Genomic DNA, 23174 nt, shown 5'->3' with positions numbered 1-23174 from the left:
GCAACTTTGCATGCTAGTCGCAAAGTTAGATGCACAACTTTATAGAATTACAGAGAAAGAGTGTTTCTAAGAAGTGTTTTACTTGTCCAAATTCAAAGATGTACCTGAGCTATTAGGGATTGGCAAGGCTGAGGAAAGGCAGTAGAGACTAGAGAGATTACATTAATGGATGTTGCAGACGTTTCAACTATAGGCATCTTCACAAGGTATCAAATGAGTTATAATCTGAGATCATCCAAACCAGTGGTTCCCAACCCTGTACTGGAGGACCACCAGCAGTCAGGTTTTCAGGATAGCCCTAATGAATATGCATGGAGTAGATTTGCATGTCTGTCACCCCCATTATATGCAAATCTCTCTCATGCATATTCATTAGACCTGTCCCAAAAACCTGACTGGCTGGTGGTCCTCCAGGACAGGGTTAGGAACCACTGATCTAAACCAAACTGCACAGAATATACCTCGAACCAGGGGTAGGGAACTCCGGTCCTCGAGAGCCATATTCCAGTCGGGTTTTCAGGATTTCCCCAATGAATATGCATGAGATCTATTTGCATGCACTGCTTTCAATGAATATTCATTGGGGAAATCCTGAAAATTCGACTGGAATACGGCTCTCGAGGACCTGAGTTCCCTACCCCTGCCTCAAACCTTAATGCCGATGCACTAAGCTTGTGTTAGAGCAGTGGTTCCCAAACCTGTCCTGGGGGACCCCCAGCCAGTCAGGTTTTCCAGATATCCCTAATGAATATGCATGAGAGAGAGTTGCATACCTGTCACTTCCATTATATGCAAATCTCTCTCATGCATATTCATTAGGGATATCTGGAAAACCTGACTGGCTGGGGGTCCCCCAGGACAGGTTTGGGAACCACTGTGTTAGAGCAATGCACTGATAGCTTAGTACACAGCTTCCTAATGCAAGTATAACCTCAGACTTTTGCTTGATGATGCAGTAACCAAATTTTATGCAACCAGGCCATGCACAAAACGTGTGCAGTAAACTAGAAGGGCACATGGGACATATGTGAACATGGTTCTGAGCTAAATAGCCACAACTGCACACAGGTATGAGAAAAACATATGAGAATGGGCTGCAATGTTATTTTGTGAATAAAATATTTTGCAGTATCAATATTTATGCACCAAATAGCATTGCAGCATGTGCGCAGATGTATGTTGATAGTTTTTCTTTTGCTCAAGACCTGTACACAGCTCTAGCTACATTAGCAAGAACCATGTCCTTGTAATCAGTTCAGTTCTTGGTCTTCATGGAAGCCATTAAAAAAAAAATTGCAGGTTCTGTATGCTGGCTGCAAAAAGAAGAAACGCGGCATTAAAACCTTACAACTCTACCACAGAAGAAGGAAGTAACCATTCTATACCTCCTCAGACTTGGTTAAGCCCTGCATTGTGCTCAGCTAATAGCTCATTACCATGGTTTTAAATATGCTGTGCTCTGGTATCTAATGGAAGTCTTGCATAGGATTACCAAATGTCCAGAAAAAATCTTGATCTGTCCTCTTTTCCAGGGCTTATGAGGTCCGGATGGGTTTTTTAAAGTTGTTGTTTGTCTGGGTGCAGTAACTTGAGGGATAAATGCCTGCTGTGCATCATCACAGAGTCAAGAGAGGAGAAAAGAAGACAAGCCTAAAAATAAAAAAGGCAAGTTCAGCATAACAGAGACTCAAAATTGGAATGAGACTTGAAACATGCTAAAAATAAATAAATAAAGCCCATAGGAGCACCAAAATGAGGCTTGGAATACAGTGAGAGAGAGGCCATAGAAGCACCAGAAAGAGGCTTGGAATACAGTAAGGCTGAAATAGAGCAAATAGGAGTAGAGTTACCAGGCGTCCGGTATAGGGTTACCAGACATAAGCACATAAGAATTGACATACTGGGACAGACCGAAGGCCCTCAAGCCCAGTATCCTGTTTCCAATAGTGGCCAACCCAGGTCCCAATTACCTAGCTAGATCCCAAGTTGCAAAACAGATTCTATGCTGCTTATCCTAGGAATAAGCAGTAGATTTCCCCAAACCATCTCAATAATAGCCTATGGACTTCTCTTTTAAGAAATTATCAAAACCTTTTTAAAACTCCGCTAAGCTAACTGATTTCACCACATTCTCCGGCAACAAATTCCATAGTTTAATTACATGTTCTATGAAGAAATATTTTCTCCGGTTTGTTTTAAATCTACTACTTAGTAGCTTCGTGTGTCCCTTAGTCCTACTATTTTTGGAAAGAATGAACATAATAATAGCCTTATTGGGTCAGATCAATGGTCCATCAAGCCCAGTAGAACGTTCTCAAGGTGGCCAATCCAGGTCACTAGTGCCTGGCCAAAACCCAAGGTGTAACAATACTCCATGTTACTAATACAGGGCAAGCAGTGGCTTCCTCCTTGTCTAAACCTTTCTTAAAACCAGCTACGCTATCCGGTCTTACCACATCCTCTGGCAACGCGTTCCAGAGTTTAACTATTCTCTGAGTGAAAAAAAAATTCCTCCTATTAGTTTTAAAAGTATTTCCGTGTAACCTAATCTTTGTGTCCCCTAATCTTTGTAATTTTTGATGGAGCGAAAAATCGATCCACTTGTACCCGTTCTACTCTACTCAGGATTTTGTATACTTCAATCATATCTCCCCTCAGCCATCTCTTTTCCAAGCTGAAGAGCCATAACCATTTAGTCTTTCCTCATATGAGAGGAGTTCCAGCCCCTTTATCATCTTGGTCGCTCTTCTTTGAACCTTTTCTAGCATCTTTCTTGAGATAAGGAGACCAGAATTGAACGCAATACTCCAAATGAGGTCACACCATGGAGCGATACAGGGGTATTATGACATTCTTAGTCTTGTTAATCATCCTTTTTTAAATAATTTCCAGCATCCTGATTTTTGGCCGCCACCACATATTGGGCAGAAGGTTTCATCGTATTGTCTACAATGATACCCAGATCCTTTCTTGGGCGCTAATCCCCAAGGTGGACCCTAGCATCTGATAACTGTGATTCAGATTATTCTTCCCAACATGCATCACTTTGCATTTGTCCACATTAAATTTCATCTGCCACTTGGACGCCCAATCTTCCAATTTCCTAAGATCCGCCTGCAATTTTTCACAATCCGCATGCGTTTTAACAACTTTGAACAATTTAGTGTCATCTGCAAAGTGTCATCTGCACTCGTCATTCCAATTTCCAGATCATCTATAATAATAAACACCCTAAGCGCACATGCACACTCCTACTTGTGTGTTCCGTGATCAGTAGGTCCCTGGCAGGTAGGAGTGCGCATGCGTGCTTAGGGTTCTGTTTTCGTGTAAGGCAGTTCGTCGTTGTCACCCCCCTCGGTGCACCCGATCCCCCGTTGACCCTCTCAACATGAGACGACCACAAACCTCCCGGCTCCAGCAGCGTCCGCAGCACTCTAAACACGCTGCTTCGCGGCCTTCTACTGCCCTGATTTCCAATGCAACGTCCCTGATGACATCATCAGAGACAGAGAAGTGGCAGAGGAAATCAGGGCAGTAGAAGGCCGCAAAGCAGCATGTTTAGAGAGCTGTGGACGCTGCTGGAGCCAGGAGATTTGTCAGTCGTCTCGTGGTGGGAGGGTCAAAGAAGGGGTGGGACCGTGGCAGAGAGAAGAGATCTCCTAAGCCGTATGGCAGCTTGCAAAGATCGCTAGCGCCAGCAATCTTATTGCAGGCTGCTGAAATTAGGAGAATTGATTCTGGAGGCCAGGGGGAACACGCAGGCCTGAAGTCTGAGGGTGTGTGTGTGTATGTGCAGTCATTCAGGGGGGGGGTGTAGCCTTCAGAGGAGACAGGCAGGCCTTCATGAGTGGAGTGTAGGCCTTCAAGGGTGGGTTGTAGATCTTCAGGGGGGGACATGCAGGCCTTCAAGGGGGGGACAGATCTTCAAGGGGGTGGGGACAGGCAGGCAGGCCTTCAGGATGGGGGGTGGGACAGGCCTTCAGGGGGGACAGGCAGGCAGGCCTTCAAGGGTGGGACAGGCCTTAAGAACATAAGAATTGCCGCTGTTGGGTCAGACCAGTGGTCCATCACGCCCAGCATTCCGCTCACGCGGCGGCCCCCAGGTCGAAGGCTTGTGCCCTACCTGCGTTCATTCTGGAGCGTGTTTTCCCTTATAACAGACTCTGGGAGAGCATTTCAGTTCTCCACCAATCTCTGGGTGAAGAAGAACTTCCTTACGTTCCCATTTTAACTTCAGAGAGTGCCCTCTCGTTCTCTCTACCTTGGAGAGGGTGAACAACCTGTCTTTATCCACTAAGTCTATTCCCTTCATTATCTTGAATGTTTCGATCATGTCATCTCAGTATCCTCTTTTCAAGGGAGAACAGACCCAGCTTCTCTAATCTCTCACTGTACGGCAACTCCTCCAACCCCTTAACCGTTTTAGTCGCTCTTCTCTGGACCCTTTCGAGTAGTACCATGTCCTTCTTCATGTATGGTGACCAGTGCTGGACGCAGTATTCCAGGTGAGGGCGTACCATAGCCCGGTACAGCGGCATGATTACCCTCTCCAATCTGTTCGTGATCTAATCTAATCTAATCTAAACCTTAGGTTTGTATACCGCATCATCTCTACATTCGTAAAGCTCGACACAGTTAACAAGAGTTAGGGTAGAAAGGAACTCCAGTGGGGCAAAAAGAGGAGAAAAGGATTAGAGGACTAAAATGACCAGAGAGGGAGGAGGAGTTACGTTTTTGAGAATAACCAGGTTTTCAGATGTTTACAAAAGAGTTGGAGAGAGCTCTGAATCCTGAGAGGGGAGGTAAGGTTGTTCCAGAGCTCAGTGATTCTGAAAGGGAGGGAGGAGCCGAGTTTTCCTACAAGGGAAACGCCTTTTAGCGAGGGAAAGGAAAGTTTCATTTTTTGGGTGGATCTGGTGGAATTAGGGTTGGAGGAGTTCCAAGCGAGAGGGATGAGGGGAGGGAGGATGCCGTGTAGGATCTTGAAAGTGAGGCAGGCACATTTGAAGTGGACTCTGGAGATTATCGGCAGCCAGTGGAGCTTGGACAGAAGCGGTGAGACATGGTTGAATTTGCTTTTTGCGAAGATAAGCTTCTTAATCATTCCTAGCATTCTGTTCGCCCTTTTCGCTGCTGCTGCGCATTGTGCAGACGGCTTCATTGACATGTCGACCAGTACTCCCAGGTCTCTTTCCTGGGGGGGGTCTCTCCTAGTACTGCCCCGGACATCTTGTATTTGTGTGTGGGATTTTTGATACCAACATGCATTACCTTACACTTATCCACGTTGAACCTCATTTGCCATGTCATAGAAACATAGAAATGACGGCAGAAAAGGGCCACGGCCCATCCAGTCTGCCCACACCAAGACCCACCCCCTATCTACCTCCATGAAGAGATCCGACATGCCAATCCCATCTTTTCTTAAAATCTGGCACGCTACTGGCCTCAATTACCTGTTGTGGTAGACTATTCCAGCGATCAACCACCCTTTCGGTGAAGAAGTATTTTCTGGTATCGCCATGAAATTTCTCACCCTTGATTTTCCACGGATGCCCTCTTGTCGCCGTGGGTCCTTTAAGAAAAAAATGATCTTCTTCCACCTCGATACAGCCCGTGACATATTTGAACGTCTTGATCATGTCTCCCCTCTCTCTGCGTTCTTCGAGTGAGTATAGCTGCAACTTATCCAGCCGTTCCTCATACGGTAAATCCTTGAGACCTGAAACCATTCTGGTGGCCATTCGCTGAACCAACTCAACTCTCCGCACATTCTTTTGATAATGCGGCCTCCAGAATTGCACACAGTATTCCAGATGGCGTCTCACCATGGATCTGTACAATGGCATAATAACCTGGGGCTTACGGCTGATGAAACTTCTACAGATACAACCCATGATTTGCCTAGCCCTGGAGGAAGCTTTCTCCAATTGATTGGCAGTCTTCATGTCTTCGCTAATGATCACGCCCAAGTCGCGTTCTGCTACAGCCTTGCTAGGATCTCACCATTTAGGGTGTAAGTCCTGCATGGATTTTTGCCACCAAGGTGCATGACTTTGCATTTTTCGGCATTGAAACTTAGTTGCCAAGTCTTTGACCAATGCTCAAGCAGGAGTAGGTCCTGCGTCATACTGTCAGGCATTTTGTCGGGCATTGTGCTAAAGACCGATGAGCTTTTGCCTACAATGTTGCATAGTTTGGCGTCATCGGCGAATAATGTAATTTTACCTCGAAGCCCCTCAGTCAAGTCACTCCGCTGATCACCTCCGTCGTATCGGAGAGGGTACCATTAACCACTACCCTCTGTCATCTACCCCCAAGCCAGTCCCTAACCCATGCGATTAATGTTACACCCAATCCCATCAAACTCATCTTGCTCAGTAACCTGCGGTGTGGGACGCTATCAAACGCTTTGCTGAAGTCCAAGTACACGATGTCCAGGGATTCCCCTGTATCCAACTTCCTTGTTACCCAGTCAAAGAAGCTGATCAGATTTGATTGACAGGACCTTCCCTTCGTAAAACCATGTTGAGGGGGATCCCGTAGTTTCTCCTCGTTCAGGATTGTATCCAATTTGCGTTTGATTAGCGTTTCCATAAAGCAATGTTACTTACCGTAACAGTTGTTATCCAGGGACAGCAGGCAGCTATTCTCATTAGTGGGTGACGTCATCCAACGGAGCCCCGATGCGGACATCTCACAAGCATACTTGCTTGTATAAACTTTTAGAAGTTTCGAGTTGCCCACACCGCGCATGCGCGAGTGCCTTCCCGCCCAATGCACCGGGCGTGTCTCCTCAGTTCAGATAGCTAGCAGAGAAGCCAACCCAGGGGAGGTGGGTGGGACGTGAGAATAGCTGCCTGCTGTCCCTGGATAACAACTGTTACAGTAAGTAACATTGCTTTATCGCAGGACAAGCAGGCAGGTATTCTCACTAGTGGGTGACCTCCAAGATTACCACAATGGGATGGTGGGAGAGTTGGCAATTTAGGAGAACAAATTTTGTAACACTGTTTAGCCAAACTGTCCATCCCGTCTGGAGAAGGTATCCAGACAATAGTGTGAGGTGAAGGTATGAACCGAGGACCAAGTGGTAGCTTTACAAATCTCCTCAATCAGTGTCGATCTGAGGAAAGCTACAGAGGCTGCCATTGCTCTGACCTTATGGGCTGTGACTTTACTGTGAAGGGGTAAGCCAGCCTGGGCATAGCAGAAAGAGATACAAGCCGCCATCCAGTTGGAGATGGTACTCTTAGAGATAGGGCGTCCCGACTTGTTCGGATCAAAGGAGATGAAAAGTTGAGGAGCAATTCTGTGAGGCTTGGTGCGTTCCAGGTAGAAAGCCAAAGCACGCTTACAGTCCAGAGTGTGAAGAGCTGATTCTCCAGGATGAGAATGCGGCTTCGGAAAAAACACAGGAAGAACAATGGATTGATTCAGATGAAATTCCGAGACCACTTTGGGGAGGAATTTGGGATGAGTGCGAAGGACCACCTTGTCATGATGAAAGACTGTAAAGGGCGGATCCGCAACCAATGCTTGAAGTTCACTCACTCAACGGGCAGAAGTGAGGCCAATGAGAAGCACCAATTTCCAAGTGAGAAATTTCAGAGGAGCCTTGTTAAGAGGTTCAAATGGAGGCTTCATAAGTTGAGAAAGAACAACATTGAGGTCCCAAACCACTGGAGGCGGTTTGAGGGGAAGATTACATGGAAAAGTCCTTTCATGAATCTGAAAACCACAGGATGTGCAGAAGGAGGTTTCCCCTGAAGAGGCTGGTGGAAAGCAGCAATTGCACTAAGATGGACTCTGATCGATGTAAACTTGAGACCAGAATGAGACAGGTGCAAAAGGTAGTCCAAAACAGAGGACAAGAAGGCATGTTGAGGTTCCTTGTGATGAGAAAAACACCAAGTAGAGAATCTGCAGACTCGAGGCCGAAGATGTTGAATCGGAAGTCGAAGGCGTGGCACTCTGTGAAGAGGGCAGCACCGGGGACGCCTCCATGCTAAACAGCGACTCCCACAAAATACAGTGACGCTTAAAAGCACGTGCTGTAAGTGTGGAGCAAGGCCGGCACGATTTTAGAAGATGTTGAGGCCCGAGATATTGAAGACAGTGTCGATGAGGGTCTGTCAATGAAATTGCGCGCTGGCACTTGACACACTTTTTAAAATCGGTAACAGGCTGGGACATAGGCCGAAAAAGCTCCGCCGTAAGGTCGAAGCTGCGGGGCTGTGGCCACGCGGCCTGCCCAGTCGAACGATCAAAAGAATTTTTTTTTTAACAATAAAACGCAACGTGAGCCAACGATAATGAGCCCCAAAAACTCAAAACCGCGGGCACAGAAGGCACAATAAAGGAACTTCGCGCAGAGAGTTTTGAAGGCAAACTTCTCAGCTCCGCGGAAGAGAAAGAACTGAGGAGACACGCCCGGTACATCAGGCGGGAAGGCACTCGCGCATGCGCGGTGTGGGCAACTCGAAACTTCTAAAAGTTTCTACAAGCAAGAATGCTTGTGAGATGTCTGCATCGGGGCTCCGTTGGATGACGTCACAACTAGTGAGAATACCTGCCTGCTTGTCCTGGGATAAGTTTACTTATTATCGATGTGAGGCTCACCGGTCTGTAATTCTCAGCCTCTGTCCCGATTCCCTTTTTGTGGAGTGGAATGACGTTAGCCGTCTTCCAATCCAACGGAACTCTTCCTGTACTTAGGGAAAGATTAAAGAGCGCGGATAACGGTTCCGCCAGGACGTCACTCAGTTCCCTGATCACCCTGGGGTGTAGTTTGTCCGGTCCCATGGCTTTGTTTACCTTGAGTCTAGATAGCTCATCATAGACACTACTGGGCGTAAACTCAAAATTTTGAAATGGGTCTTCCGAGCATTCCCGGCGCCTCGCAAGTGAAGACCAAGCAAAAGTATTCATTTAACAGTTTGGCTTTTTCGGAATCCGAGTCCACAAAGTTCCCGTCGGGTTTCCTAAGGTGTACTATCCCATCTGTGTTTCTTTTTCTTTCACTAATGTACCTGAAGAAGGATTTATCGCCCTTCTTGACGTTCTTTCTTGAGCGTGGTTATGTCACGTTGCAGATCTTCACAATTCCCCTGCATCTTTACTACTCTGTATAACTTCGTATCGTCTGCAAATTTAATCACCTCAGTCGTCGTACCCATTTCCAGATCATTTATGAATATGTTGAAGAGCACAGGTCAAGTACTGAACCCTGCGGCACCCCACTGGTGATGTTTTTCCAGTCCGAGTATTGTCCATTTACCCCCATTATCTGTTTCCTATCTGCTAGCCAGTTTTTAATCCACGTGAGTATTTCACCCTCTATTCCATGGCTCTCAATTTTTCGAAGTAGTCGTTCGTGCGGAACCTTGTCGAACGCCTTCTGAAAATCCAGATATACAATGTCAACCGGGTCACCCTTGTCTATCTGCTTGTTTACCCGCTCGAAGAAGTGCAGCAAGTTCGTCAAACAAGATCATCCTTTGCTGAAGCCGTGCTCACTGGTCCTCAGGCCTTCAGGGGGGGACAGACCTTCAAGGGGGGACAGGCAGGCAGGCAGGCCTTCAGGGTGGGGGGTGGGACAGGCCTTCATGGGGGACAGGCAGGCAGGCCTTCAGGGGAATGCAGGCCTTCAAGGGGGAAACAGGCCTTCAGGGATGGTGGCACAGGCCTTCAGGGGGGAGAGGCCGGCCTTTAGGGGTGGGGTGCAGGCCTTCAGGGGGGATAGACCAGGGGAGGGGGCCCTGGTGTAGAAATACATGGAGGAAGGGAGAGAGGGAAGGGGGGGTTCAAAAATAGGTGCATATGCCGGACTTTGGGGAGGGAAGAAATAATGGGTCTGAAAATAGAGGAGAGGAAGAGGGATGATTGACAATGGGATTTAGGGAGGGATGAAACAGAAAGGGAGAGAAGTTGGACACAAGGGATGGTGTAGAGGGGGGGATAGAGATACTGGATAGGAGAGTAGTTGGGAAAAGAAAGGGAGAGATGGTGGACCCTGGGGTGGTGGGAGAGATGCTGGATGAAAGGGTAGTTAAGAAAAGGTGGTTCTGTGGATGGAGATGAAAAAAAGAAAGATGCCAGACCTCCGGGGGAAGGAAGGGAAATGGAAGGGGAGGACAGAGATGGCAGATGGATGGTTAGCCCGGAGAAAGAAGAAAGGAGACCCTGGCAAGCAAGTTATCAGAAGACAACCAGAGCCTGGGACCAACAAGATTTGACTAATGACCAGACAACAAAAGGTAGAAAAACTAATTTTATTTTCCATTTTGTGATTACAATATGTCAGATTTGAAACGTGTATCCTGCCAGAGCTGGTGTTAGACCGCAAACGTGAGCTAGGATTTAACAGAGAGAGGAAAAGTCTTTTTTGTTTGTTTATTTTGTTTACACCACGGCGTCAGTGTGATTAGGAGAAGGCAAAGGGGGTGAAGAGGCTATAAAATAAACCCACCAGGATGTTTGAAAAAACACCCAACTGGGCAGGAAAATTGAATTGAATCGAAAAACCAATTCAGTAGGCTGAATCGAATCAAAATTTTTTTTCCTGAATTGGGCAGCAGTACTGCACAGCGGGATGGGAGGGAGGCAGGCAGACTGGCTTCGGAGGATGGGGGTGGGACAAAGTCTGGAAGGCAGTGAGGGGGACATAGGAAGGAGGCATTGGGAGCACTAAGGACATAGGAGGCACTGAGGGCACTAAGGACACAGGACAGAGGCACTGGGGGCACTAAGGACACGGGAAGGAGGCACTGGGGGCACTAAGGATATAGGATGAGATCTACTCTAGCACCCGTTAATGTAACGGGCTTAAACACTAGTTTATAAATAAGTTAAATAGTACCGGACCCAGTATAGACCCCTGCAGCACTCCACTATTTGCTCTCCTCCATTGAGAAAAATGACCAATTAACCCTACCCTCTGTTTTCTATCCGATAACCAATTCCTAATCCACAACTGAACTTTGTCACCTATCCTATGACTCTTTAGTTTTCTCAGGAGCCTCTCGTAAGAAACTTTATCAAAAGCTTTCTGAAAATCTATATACACTATATCAGCCAGCTCACCTTTATCCACATGTTTATTCACACCTTCAAAGAAGTCAAGCAAATTTGTGAGGCAAGATCTCCCTCGGCTGAACCCAGGCTGACTCCGTCTCATTAAATCATGTTTGTCTATATGTTCCACAATTTTATTTTTTATAATCGTTTCTACAATTTTGTTCGGCACCGAACTGAGGCTTACCTGTAATTTCCCAGATCTCCCCTGGAGCCCTTTTTAAAAATCGGCGTAACATTGGCCACCCTCCAATATTCAGGTACTATAGATGATTTTAGCGACAGATTACAGATCACTAACAACTAGTCAGCAATTTCATGTTTGAGTTCTTTTAGTACCCTGGGATATATACCTTCCAGTCCTGGCAATTTATCACTTTTTAACTTGTCAATTTGGCTCAGTACATCTTCCAGATTCACCAAGATTTCTTTCAGTTGCTCCACATCATCACTCTTGCAAATCATTTCCGGTTCAGGTAGATCTCTTACATCTTCTTCTGTAAAGACCGAAGCAAAGAATTAATTCAGTCTTTCCGCTATGGCCTTATCCTCCCTGACCACCCCATTTGCTCCTTGGTCATCCAACGATCCCACAGATTCCCTCACAGGTTTTCTGATGCTATGAGTTTTTGCCTCTTTTGCAAGTTTCTTTTCATATTCTTTCTTAGCTGTCTTTATCAATGCTTTGCATCTAATTTGCCAGTGCTTGTGTTTCTTCTTATTTTCTTCATTCAGACATGGTTCCTCATAGGAGGCTCTTAAGCAAACTCCATGGGCTGAAGTTAGGGCCCAAAGTGGTGAACTGGATTAGAAGCTGATTGACGGACAGACGCCAGAGGGTGGTAGTTAATGGAATTCACTCGGAGGAGGGAAAGATGACTAGTGGAGTGCCTCAGGGATCGGTGCTGGGACCGATTCTGTTTAATATGTTTGTGAGTGACATTGCTAAACGGTTAAAAGTTAAGGTTATCCTTTTTGTGGATGATACCAAGATTTATAACAGAGTGGACAACCTGGAGGGAGTGAAAAACATGAAAAAGAATCTGCAAAAGTTAGAAGAATGGCAACTAAATTCAGTGCAAAGACGTGCAGAGTGATGCATTTGGGGAGTAGAAATCTGAGGGAACTGTATATGCTGGGAGGTGAGAGCACTGACAGAGAAAGGGACCTTGGGGTGATTGGTCTGAGGATCTAAATGCATCTAAACAGTGTGATAAGGTGGTGGCTGTAGCCAGAAGGATACTAGGCTGTACAGAAAGAGGAATAACCAGCAGAAGAAAGGAGGTGCTGATTCCTCTGTATAGGTCATTGGTGAGGCCGCAGTTGGAGTATAGTGTTCAGTTTTGGAGGCCGTATCTGATGAAGGATATAAAAAGACTTGAAGTGGTCCAGAGGAAGGTGCTGAAAATGTTAAGGGGTTTGAACCAAAAGAAGTATGAGAAGAGACTTGGAGACCTATATATTTATATTCTTGAGGAGAGGAGGGACTGGGGAGATATGATACAGATGTTTAAATTCTTGAAAGGTATTAATATAGAACCAAATCTTTTCCAGAGAAGAGAAAATGGTAAAATTAGAGGGCATAATTTGAGGTTGCAGAGAGGAAGACTCAGGAGCAATGTTAGGAAATTCTTTTTCACGGAGAGGGTGGTAGATGCCTGGAATGCCCTCCCAAGGGAAGTGGGGGGAGAGGAAAACGGTGATGGAATTAAAAAAAGCATGGGATAAACACAAACGATCTCTAATTAGAAAATGAAGGATGTAAATTAAAGAAGGCTGCAAATTAAAGAACTAAGGCCGGTACTGGACAGACTTGCACGGTCTGTGTCCCATATGTGGTGATTTGGTATAGAATGGTCTGGGGAGCATATTAATGGGAACTAAACTAACTTGGAACATGAGGATGTTACTGGCCAGACTTATGGCAGATATCCTGCAAACAGGATGGTTGGATAGGCTGGAGAAATCTTGGACGGCAACTTCCGCATTTGGAATCTAAAACAATACCAGGTGGACTTTACAGTCTATTTTCCAGAAATATCAAAGAGACAAGTTAATTTAATCATTAATTTTTAATGGATATAACTAATAGGCAGACTGGATGGACTGTTCAGGTCTTTATCTGCCATCATTTACTATGTTGAGCTTCCGGCAGCCTGAAGAAAATTGAATTGCAGCACCAAGGAGGTAAGGGTGGAGAGCCACCAGATTCCCTATAAGCAGGCCCTGCCAAACTAGCTTCTGGAGGGCTGGGTCAGGGGTGGGGTAAGGGCTCAGCTGGGGTGGGGCAGGGTCCTGTGTCCTCTTTTTTCAGGTAAAAAAATATGGTAACCCTAGTCTTGCATAGGTAGAGTTACCAGATGTCCGGGGAAACCCAGACATGTTCTCTTTGTAGAGGACTGTCCGGGCTCCCGGATGGACTCAAATACAAGGAGAATTAAACATTTAGAGGGGCAAAATAAAAAAAAACGTCTAAGTCCCCTTTTGGCCTAAGTCCCTAAACGTTCAATCCAGAAGCAGGGAAAGTGTCCATAACCAAAACATATGTCCATGTTTTGATTATGGCTTTCCTCTGCCTAAACGCCCAATCTCCACTACGTCTAAAAGTACCCCCAAAGCACGTCTACACTTTTTAACCATAATGAAACAAAAACACGCCTAGGCCACAAACGTCCAACAGAAGGGCTTTTAGGCGAAGGAGGAGCCAGCCCTTCGCCTAAAAGCTGGATTCTGTAACCGGTGTCTGTCAAAAACAACACCGGTTACAGAATCCTCCCCTCCCCCAACAACGATCCAGGCAGGAGGGTGCCCAAGCCCTCCTGCCATGTCAAACCGCGACCCCCCCCCTCCCGACAATATCGGGGCAAGAGGGAGTCCAAGCCCTCTTGTCCCGTTGAAGCCACGACCCCCCCGATAACATCGGGGCAAGAGGGAGTCCAAGCCCTCTTGCCCCAGGCACCCGCGGCACCCCCGACTCGTTCGGGCCAGGAGAGAGCCCAAACCCTCCTGGCCCAGCCGATCCTGCCCCCCCGACAACATCGGGCCAGGAGGGAGCCCAAACCCTCCTGGCCACGGCGACCCCCTACCCCCACCCCGCACTACATTACGGCAGGAGGGATCCCAGGCCCTGCTGCCCTCGACGCAAACCCCCCTCCCCCCAATGACCGCCCCCCCAAGAACCTCCGACTGCCCCCCCAGCCAACCCGCGACCCCCCCGGCCGACCCCACGAACCCCCCACCCCACCCCCTTTCCCCGTACCTATTTTAGGTTGGCCGGTCAGACGGGTGCCAAACCCGTCCGTCCGGCATGCAGCTCAACGAAGAATGGGGCTGGATTGGCCCAGGGGCACCAAAGCCCCGCCTCTTGGTGGGGCCTAAGGCGCCTGGGCCAATCAGAATATAAATTTCCTTATTTAGATTAACCACAATCAAAACAAAATAGACATTAAAGTCCACCTCAAGTCCTCAAATCATAAATCCAAGAAGTAGACGCAGCGAGCCTACTGAAATAGATCATAGCAATATAAAGAAAGGATAACAGGGATACAATCAACTGAAGGAAGTGACCAAATTAAACACTGAGCACACATGTTGTTGTCCCAGCTTTCAGGTGTGCAGCTGACAAAAAGGTTGTCAGTTGTGTAGGATCAAAGAAAACATATTTTTGCTTTTGATACAATATCACACATTTACATGGGTGACGTAAAAAGAAGGAAGCTCCGAGAGCAATAACTCCCGGTTTCAAAATCAAGAATTCACGTCGACGCTTCTGGGTATCTCGTGCCAGATCCGGGAACATTTTTATTTTAAATCCCAAGAATTCTTTTAACTTATTTTTGAAGTAAAGTCTCAGCAACCAGTTTTTATCTGGTGCCAAGGCAACAGTAAGAAGTAAAGTTGCAGGTGTTGCTATTTCCTTATCCGACTGTTCCAACATCAACAAAACATTTAAGTCCTGTTGAACCTCTTGTGGTATCTGTAGTTTTGATATTGTCCTTCATCCCTTCATATGGGCAAATAATAGACCTGAGTAAACAGTGGAAGCAAATCTTCTGATATGCCCAATATTTCAATCATATACCTTTTTATCATGTCTCTCGGAGGGATTGTTGCCATTCTAGGAAAATTAATTAGTCTGAGATTATTATTACGAGAGAGGTTATCCAAAGCTTCCAATTTTCTTCTCATATTTATATTATCTCTCATTAGTGTTTCAGTAATTTGTTTAGTGGCATCTTTTGAGTCTTTGATGTCCTGCATATCAGTTTGTAAACTTTTAATATATGTTTCATGGGTGTTTAATTTCTGTTCAACTTGACAAATTTGAGGTTTAATAGATTTTGCAAGGTCCGCCACTAGATCCCATATCGCCTCAAGAGTTATTTCTCGGGGTTTCTCTATTGTAAAAGATTTTTCAGGCAAAGTTAGAGGATTTAATACAACTGACCTGTCCTCCTGGAAGCTGTTCCCCTGAAAGCTGTGCTCCCTCCTGCTGTTAGAGCCCTCAGCCAACACAGGACTCTCCAAACAGGAGTCCGAATCCAGTCTCCCCTGTCTGATGTCCAAAGCCTCATGGTACAGGAGCTCACCGCCCTCCAATGGCTCCTCCACCCAAGGGGAGCTGGCGGTCTGAGGAAGAGGGGGAGGTGCTCTGGCGTTGGGACTCAACGAGATCTCCAGTCCCGGGGAGACCGCCTCCTGCTCGCCAACGAAAGCCTCCAACGGGGAAGCAGACGCCACCGCCGACACTTCCTGCATCCGGCGGATTAGATCCTCGATATTGCCGATTCTAGCAGGGTCAGGGCGCCGCGAGGCTGTAGCGGTACTTCGGCCCCTTCTTTTCGGCATTTCTCAGGTAAGAACGCGTCTCGGGAAGAAAAGAAAATCCAAGAAATTCAATCGAGAGTCTAGCCAGGACGCTCAGCTGGCTGTCCCATCGGCCTTCTTGGATTTAACCCCACTTCCTTTAAAGACAAATGTTTAATCCCTTACCCTTCGACTCATACACTACGCTCAAATTATCATGTCGCTCCTTTTCTGATTAAATCACACTGGCTCCCAATTAACCACCATATCACTTTTAAAATTTTACTCTTAGTATTTAAAACTCTTTCCACTAATGAACCACAATTTATTAATAAACTTCTTATCCCTTATCGTACATCGCGTTCTCTCTGGTCCACTAATCAAAAGTTCATAGTAGTCCCCTCTCTGAAAGTTATCGGAACTCGACGACATGATATGTTTTCAGTGATGGCTCCACAACTTTGGAACACTTTGCCTCAGCATGTAAGAGAGGAAAATGATCTTAGCCGTTTTAAAAGTAACTTAAAGAGTTTCCTTTTTAAAGATGCTTTTAATCTTTAAATTATGTTCAAATTTTATACTAGTTTCCCTTCAGGTTTCTACTTTTCCCTCCCTAATGTTCTTTCCATCTGTGGCTCTTTTCTGTACTTTAAAGCATTGAATTGTAGTTCTATCCCTCCTTACCTTGTGTATTGATTAGTCTGTAAGTCTGTCGGTCTAACACATCATTTTTAAATTTTAAATGGTATGTTTAAATATATGTTTATATTTTTATTACTGTTGTAACTCGCTTAGTAAATCTAAATAAACGACTCATCAAATTAAAATAAAACTTGAAACCTGCTCATAGTTTCCTTCATCCGAGAAATCTTCTATGACACCAACAGAAACTCCATCTTCTCAGTCATGGCGCTCTCATCCTGGAACACTCTTCCCCTGCATATAAAGCAAGGGACCTTCTCTCACCTTATTCAAGACAAATCTCAAAACTTTCTTATTCACGGATGCCTATGATTCCTAATTTAGGATCCCTTTTTCTTCCTCTGAAATTATATTAATTTCAGGTTCTCAACTCCAAACGCCTCTCTAGAGGCGAACTAACCCCTAATGTTCTGTCCATCCCTCTCCTTCATTTATATATATTTTTTATCTTGATGTATTTTTTGCCACCTCTTGTACCCTCCTCCCCTGTCATGTCAGTCTTAAGTAAGATATGTAATCTCCCCCTCCCTTAATTATTTTGTGATGGATTTTTTTTTTCCTTTTTAACTTTTGGTTTTATATAGTTTTGACTGTAAACTGTCTAGATAAATTTTGATGGACGGTATATCAAAGAAATAAAATTGGAAAGTTGGAGAGACACTGTTCTAATATTTCTCTCTTCCCTCCTTCCATCACCCTTCTCCAGAATCTGACATCTCTCCCTTATTTGAGTCATCTTTTCTCCCTCCCTTCTCTCTCCAACACTGTCATGTCCAACAATTCTCCCTCTTTCTTCCTTTCCCGATGTATACCATCTCTCTTTCCCTCCCACTCCACACACCTATGTCTAACAATTTTCTTTTTCTCTTCCCTCACCCTCCGGCAGCATCTCTCTTTCCCTCCCTAACCCCCAGCCCATGCAGCATCTGTCTTTCCCAACCCTCTTCCAGCAGTGCAGTACCTGTCCTTCCCTGCCTCCCCACCCCTCAGCTGGATCCTGTGGTACGACCTCTCCCCAGTTCCCAACTCCCCCACCTACCACTTATTTATCTTTTTCCCAAAACTAACCTTTACTTCAGCGCATATCTTTTATACCATGCACCCTTATCCCTCATGTTCTATCCCTTCCCTCTATCTCATTTCTTCTAATATTATGTAACTTTTCCCTTCCTCCCTACTCATCCTCACGGTCAGGTTTGTCAGTACATGTTTTATATGTTTTCTCTAATTTTTCTAATACACCAACAACTAGTTCTTTCTATCCTATTTTAAATTTTATTGTTAACCGGTCAGATATTTGTTTTATGATCGGGATATTAAAAACTAATAAACTTGAAACTTCCTGCTGCTTTGTTTTAAAATGTTCAGGCAGCTGGCGGACTGCCCCAGAAGTGTTCTTTCTGCAAAATCTTGCCTACCCGGGAAGCGAAAGTGCTGCAGAAAGAACTCTTCAGGGGCAGGCCAGCGGCAGGAGTCTGGCTTTGCTGCGCCACCGGCGGCCCAAAGATTTAAAATTACAGCGGGGTGGGTAGGTTATGCATATCTTGAAAAATTGGAAGTCCTCTTCATTACTAAACTATACCTTCTGGTGGAATTCTTTGAGCATGTATCATAAATTTGAATCATATGCTTATGAAAAGAAAAATATAATTCGACTTTCCAAAAATTTGATACAATGTAAATCACCCTGGAAATTCCTGGACTCATATGTTCAATCTATTTCATAGACACTCCTCTCTTCTTCTTCTTCCTCTTCTTTACCCTCATCTTTTGTTTTTTGTTTTTTTTTCTTCCTTCAATTTCTCTTTCCTCTTATCTTTTCTTTTACTATTTTTTCATGAACAGTCCTAGTACTTTAGATCTTTTAAAACGATTCAATTCTACATTGCATAATGTAACTGAATATTTGTTATACTAAATGTTTTGTTTTATATTTTGATACCATGTACTTGAACTGTTTCTTATATTTTCTTAAAAAATCAATAAAAAATATTGAACTAAAAAAAAAAAAAAAAAAGAGAACCATACTTCCAATTACCAATTTTGGGGGGAGGCCATGGTCCCTGTGGCCTCTCTCGTTCCGACGCCTATGCCCCTAGTAACGAGGTCCTTCGAATGCCAGACTCGGAGAATGTATGAATGCACGGAAAAGCACAGGGTGAGCCGTTTTGAACATCGGGTCAGTTGCTAAACCAGCCCTACTGATTGGTACACGATTGGAGCGTTTAGTGCATCTAGGCCCGAGCCCTGCGCTGCATCTGTAACTGACAGCAGCACCAGCCTGGAAACCGTCCAGGACAGACTGAACGAGGTCAGTCGAGAAGAAAAGCAGCACATAGCTCCCATTTCCCTACACACCAATGGCCGATTTGCACTTGAAAGGTCTATTTGAATGCTAATTCTCCCGGGAGGAGGAGGAGAGAGCGAGCAAGCAGAGGCAACAGTAGGTCCCTGATGTTGCTTTAAATGCAAGGCGAGGGAGGGGGGGGGAGGAAGCGGTTGAACTTCCCTCCTTGCTCTCACTTCCTCCGGCCAGTCAGCGGAAAGGAAGGGGGTTTCGCTTCTCTGCTATCTTCAGCCATGCTCTGCTGAGATAACGTGGAGAGCAGCCCTGAAGCGCTCGTGCAAGGAGCCAGCTGGCTGGTTCGGGCAGCAGAGAACGCGCTGCCGCCGGCTATGTTTGAGTGAGTGAGTCCTCTCGATCGTAGCAGCGAGACCGTTAGCGAAGGGGGAGGAGGAGGGGGAGGGGGGGCTGCAAAATTAAGTGCATCTTCTGATCTCTTGCGGTTTGAAACAAGGAGATCGGGGTGAGGGAATCCGAAAGACTGAGTTGATATAAAAATAGACGAAACCTTGACGCAAGGGGTGCTGGCAGGGTGATTCGTGTGGTCGGTCTCCTGCCGGCACTATGAGGGGGATGCGGACTAGGTTGTCTGCTGTCAGTAAACCCAGGGCCCTTTGTTCTTTGCATTTTCCTCCCCCGGATGGCTCACTCAATGATTTTCTGTGAGCTTTGGTCTCTAATCCACCATCCCCGGATTTTGTTATTTGGGACCTAGAGAAAACCAATGGATGCAAAGACCTAGTGTGCATCTATTACTGTAAAATCAAACCGGAGGTTGTAGCTATGAGGGTCACTTTTTTGTGCGCCTCGGTTTTCAGGAGGCTGTATTGGTGATCGTGAATTATCTCTGGTACTTTCAGTGGCTTGTTGCATGTCTGCGTCCTATCTGTCGCAAGTGATTGGTGCGAATGTACAGATATATTTCTATGTAGAGCACAATTTTGAGTGGGCAGCTCCTTCTCACCCTTCCCCCTCTTTTGCTATTCAAATGGTGCATTCATAGATAAGAAACAATGATTAATATTAAATTTATTTTCTTTATGGCTTGTATAACTGCGCAGCTTCAGATCATGAGATAATCATGTGTTATAGATTGTAGTCCATAAGCCCAGGCGCTTATGGACTACAGGGAATTATCAATTTGATTTATGATCTTGGACAGTACATGGTTGGGAGTTATATAGGGGTCCTTTGGTATAGCAAGGGTAGAAGGCGCCCCTCCTGTGCCTTCCGCACTACCCTCAGGCCACACTCGCGTCGTCCTTCCCACCCCTGTGCCTCTGTAAATCTTTGCCAGCTCGAGCAGCTTCTCTGGCCTGCTGCTCACACTGGCTTTGGCTTTCCATCTGACATCACTTCTTGACCCCATGACATGGAAGTGATTTCAGAGGGAGCCAGGCTGGCATGAGCAGCAGGCCAGAGTAGTTGCTTACGCTGGCGAAGATTTAAAGAGGTACAAGGGTGGGGAAGGGAGGGCATGAGCGTGGTGTGGGGGATGGGGTGGAGAGGTGCTGGCACCCCCACCAAGATGGCACCTTGAGTGGTCTGCCCCCCCCCTTACTATGCCACTGTCTCCATTTACTAAACTGCGGAAGAGCTTCTTACCACAGGCAGGCGAGGTAAATGCTCCAATGCTCATTCAATTCCTTTGAGTGTTGGAGCATTTAACTCATTGGCCTGCAGTAAGAAGCTCTTCTGTAGTTTATTAAAACCCAGCGATAATTAATTGTACACTCCAGTATAACCAGTGTTTCAGTCACTCTTTCCAGGCTGTGATAATTTAAATTGGATGGCTCTAAGAATTGCCCACAGTTGATTTGTGTTTGAATTTTTACATAGAAACATAGAAGATGACGGCAGAAAAGGGCTACAGCCCATCAAGTCTGCCCACTCTGCTTACCCACCCCCTGTCTATGCCCTAATGACCCAATTTCCTTATCTTGACCCTCGTAGGGATCCTACATGGGTATCCCATTTATTCTTAAAGTCTGGCACGCTGTCTGCCTCGATCACCTGCACTGGAAGCTTGTTCCAATGATCAACCACTCTCTCTGTGAAGAAATACTTTCTGGTGTCGCCATGAAATTTTCTGCCCCTGAGTTTGAGCGGGTGCCCTCTTTTGGCCAAGGGTCCCTTGAGAAAGAAAATACCATCTTCCACTTCGACACGTCCCGTGAGGTACTTAAATGTTTTGATCATGTCTCCCCTCTCCCTACGTTCCTCGAGAGTGTAGAGCTGCAATTTGTTCAGTCTCTCTTCGTACGAGAGACCCTTGAGCCCCGAGATAATCCTGATTCAATTCTGCGCACATCTTTACTGTAATGTGGCCTCCAATGCCAGGCAAAATGATTAAAAAAAATAAAATTGGGGAACACGGAGGCGAATATGATTTAATGGGACAGAATCAGCATGGGTTTGGCTAAGGGAAGTGTTGCCTCATCAATTTGTTTGATTTATTTGAAGGTGTGAATAAACATATGGATAAAGGTGAGCCGTTTGACAAAGTTCCTCAAGAGAGACTCTTGAGAAAATGAAAGAGTCATGGGATAGGAGGCATCGTTCAGTTGTGGATTAGGAATTGGTTATCGGACAGAAAATCTAGGATTAAATGGCCATTTTTCTCAATGGAGGGCAAATAGTGGAGTGTCACAGGGATCTTTACTGGGACCAATACTATTTAACTTATTTATAAATGATTTGGAAATTGGAACAAGTGAGGTGATTAAATTTGCAGATGACACTAAATTGTTCAAAGATATTAGAAGACTGGGCACCCAAATGGCAGATAAAATGTAATATGGACAAATGCAAAGTAATGTACTTTGGGAAGAATAATCCAAATCATAGTTACTAGAAGCTAGGGTCCACTTTAGGGTTCAGAACCCAAGAAAAAGATCTGGGTGTCATTGTAGACAATACGATTAAACCTTCCGCCCAGTGTGTGGTGGCAGTCATAAAAGCAAACAAGATGCTAGGAATTATTAGAGAAGTGCATTTTTTCTTCCTATTGGTTTTAATAGTATTTCCCGGAGGTCACATGATGGCTGGTTCCTGAATGGACATCTGTGTGTTCAGCTCCGTGCTGCCTGCCCAATCGCCTCTACATTTACCGTACTATGTTTACCCTCTGAACATTTCTATTCTAAAGGAGCTAATTGTTTTCTTAGTTGGAGCGGCATATACAGTATTTGGTGAGTTTTGGCCAGATCTGGGGTGTGGATCTGTTGGCATGCCAGTAAAAACACTGCAGCCTGGCAGAGATAAAATTGCTGCTACCAGTGCCAAGATGGCGATGACTCAAACTGAGGAAAAGGCACCTGGTTCCCCAGAAGACATCCTACAGGTCTCGCTAAGGAATATGTCTCAATTTTTGGATGACAAGCTCGCCAAAATCTTCACTTCCATAGAAGAGGTGAAGAGTGCGATGGCGGGACATGCAACTCAAATCCAGCAGCTCGAAGAGCGTGTCTCCGCGCAGGAAGACCGGGAAGTCTACTCGGAGGGGTGCCTCCACACGGCGGAAGAACAAGTTAAAACTTTGCTGGACGATCACGAGAACCGTAGCCGCCGGAAAAACATCAGGATCGTGGGCTTGCCAGAGAGCTTGCCCGATGATGATGCCTTCCTTCAGTTTAAGGAAATGTGGCTGCCCCATGCCCTGGGTTTGCCAGGGACAGAGAGGCCCATAATTGTGCAGTGGATACACCGCGTGGTGCGGCACAGAGAGCGAGAAGAAAGAGCTAAGCCGAGAGCAGTGCTCGCCTGGTTTCACAATTATGCAATCAAGGCTAAATTGTTGGACCTGTTCAAGAAATCACGCTCACTTGAGCCAGGATCCTGCTCTTCCAAGACTTCTCCCAGAAGGTAGCAGACCAAAGGCGGGTGATGACCCCGTGTTTCTCGCAGCTATACACGAAAGGCATCAAATTTGCCCTCCAGTACCCGACAAAGGTGCGTATCGCGTACAACAACCGCACCTTCACTGCTAACAAGCCGGAGAAGATTCGACGATTGATTTTTGCAGTCTCTTCCTTCTTCTCCTTGATGCTGCATTTCTTGCCTTGGGTTTTTCTGGCTTCTCTTCTTCTTTCTTCCTTCTTTCTGACTTATGCGGCAGACACTTACCTACTCCTGCATAGTTGAGCGCCATTGGAGGACCTGGGTCTGTTTCCAGCCTTGGCAGGGAGGCTTTAGCCTTGTGCCCCTGGATTTTTGTTCCTGTGTTGGTTCTCTTTTCTTTCCTGCT

At 45.8% G+C, this 23174-nt stretch overlaps 1 protein-coding gene and 1 long non-coding RNA gene across 6 annotated transcripts in view; one reads left to right on the top strand and one right to left on the bottom strand.

Moving 5' to 3' along the window:
- Window positions 1-1113: 1113 nt before the first annotated feature.
- LOC117345552 lies at window positions 1114-19251 on the bottom strand. The gene is made up of 3 exons (XR_004536458.1): window positions 18623-19251; window positions 16723-16818; window positions 1114-1650 (listed from the first exon to the last, which is right to left on the bottom strand). It is a non-coding gene; the product is annotated as an uncharacterized LOC117345552 (long non-coding RNA).
- The window catches only part of GRAMD1A (GRAM domain containing 1A), a 275350-nt gene continuing 270968 nt past the window's right edge, over window positions 18793-23174 (top strand). For 3 of the 5 annotated variants that reach the window (XM_033914364.1, XM_033914363.1, XM_033914362.1), the window contains exon 1: window positions 19045-19268. In XM_033914364.1, coding sequence (XP_033770255.1) covers window positions 19261-19268 — 8 coding nt within the window. In that variant the 5' untranslated portion in view covers window positions 19045-19260. The other 2 variants (XM_033914365.1, XM_033914366.1) reach the window with 2 other exon arrangements.

Source organism: Geotrypetes seraphini, chromosome 11 (genome assembly GCF_902459505.1).
Source record: "Geotrypetes seraphini chromosome 11, aGeoSer1.1, whole genome shotgun sequence".
Taxonomy (NCBI): Eukaryota; Metazoa; Chordata; class Amphibia; order Gymnophiona; family Dermophiidae; genus Geotrypetes; species Geotrypetes seraphini.
The sequence above is the reverse complement of the archived record's forward strand: the minus strand, read 5'-3'. Positions and strand labels throughout refer to the sequence as shown.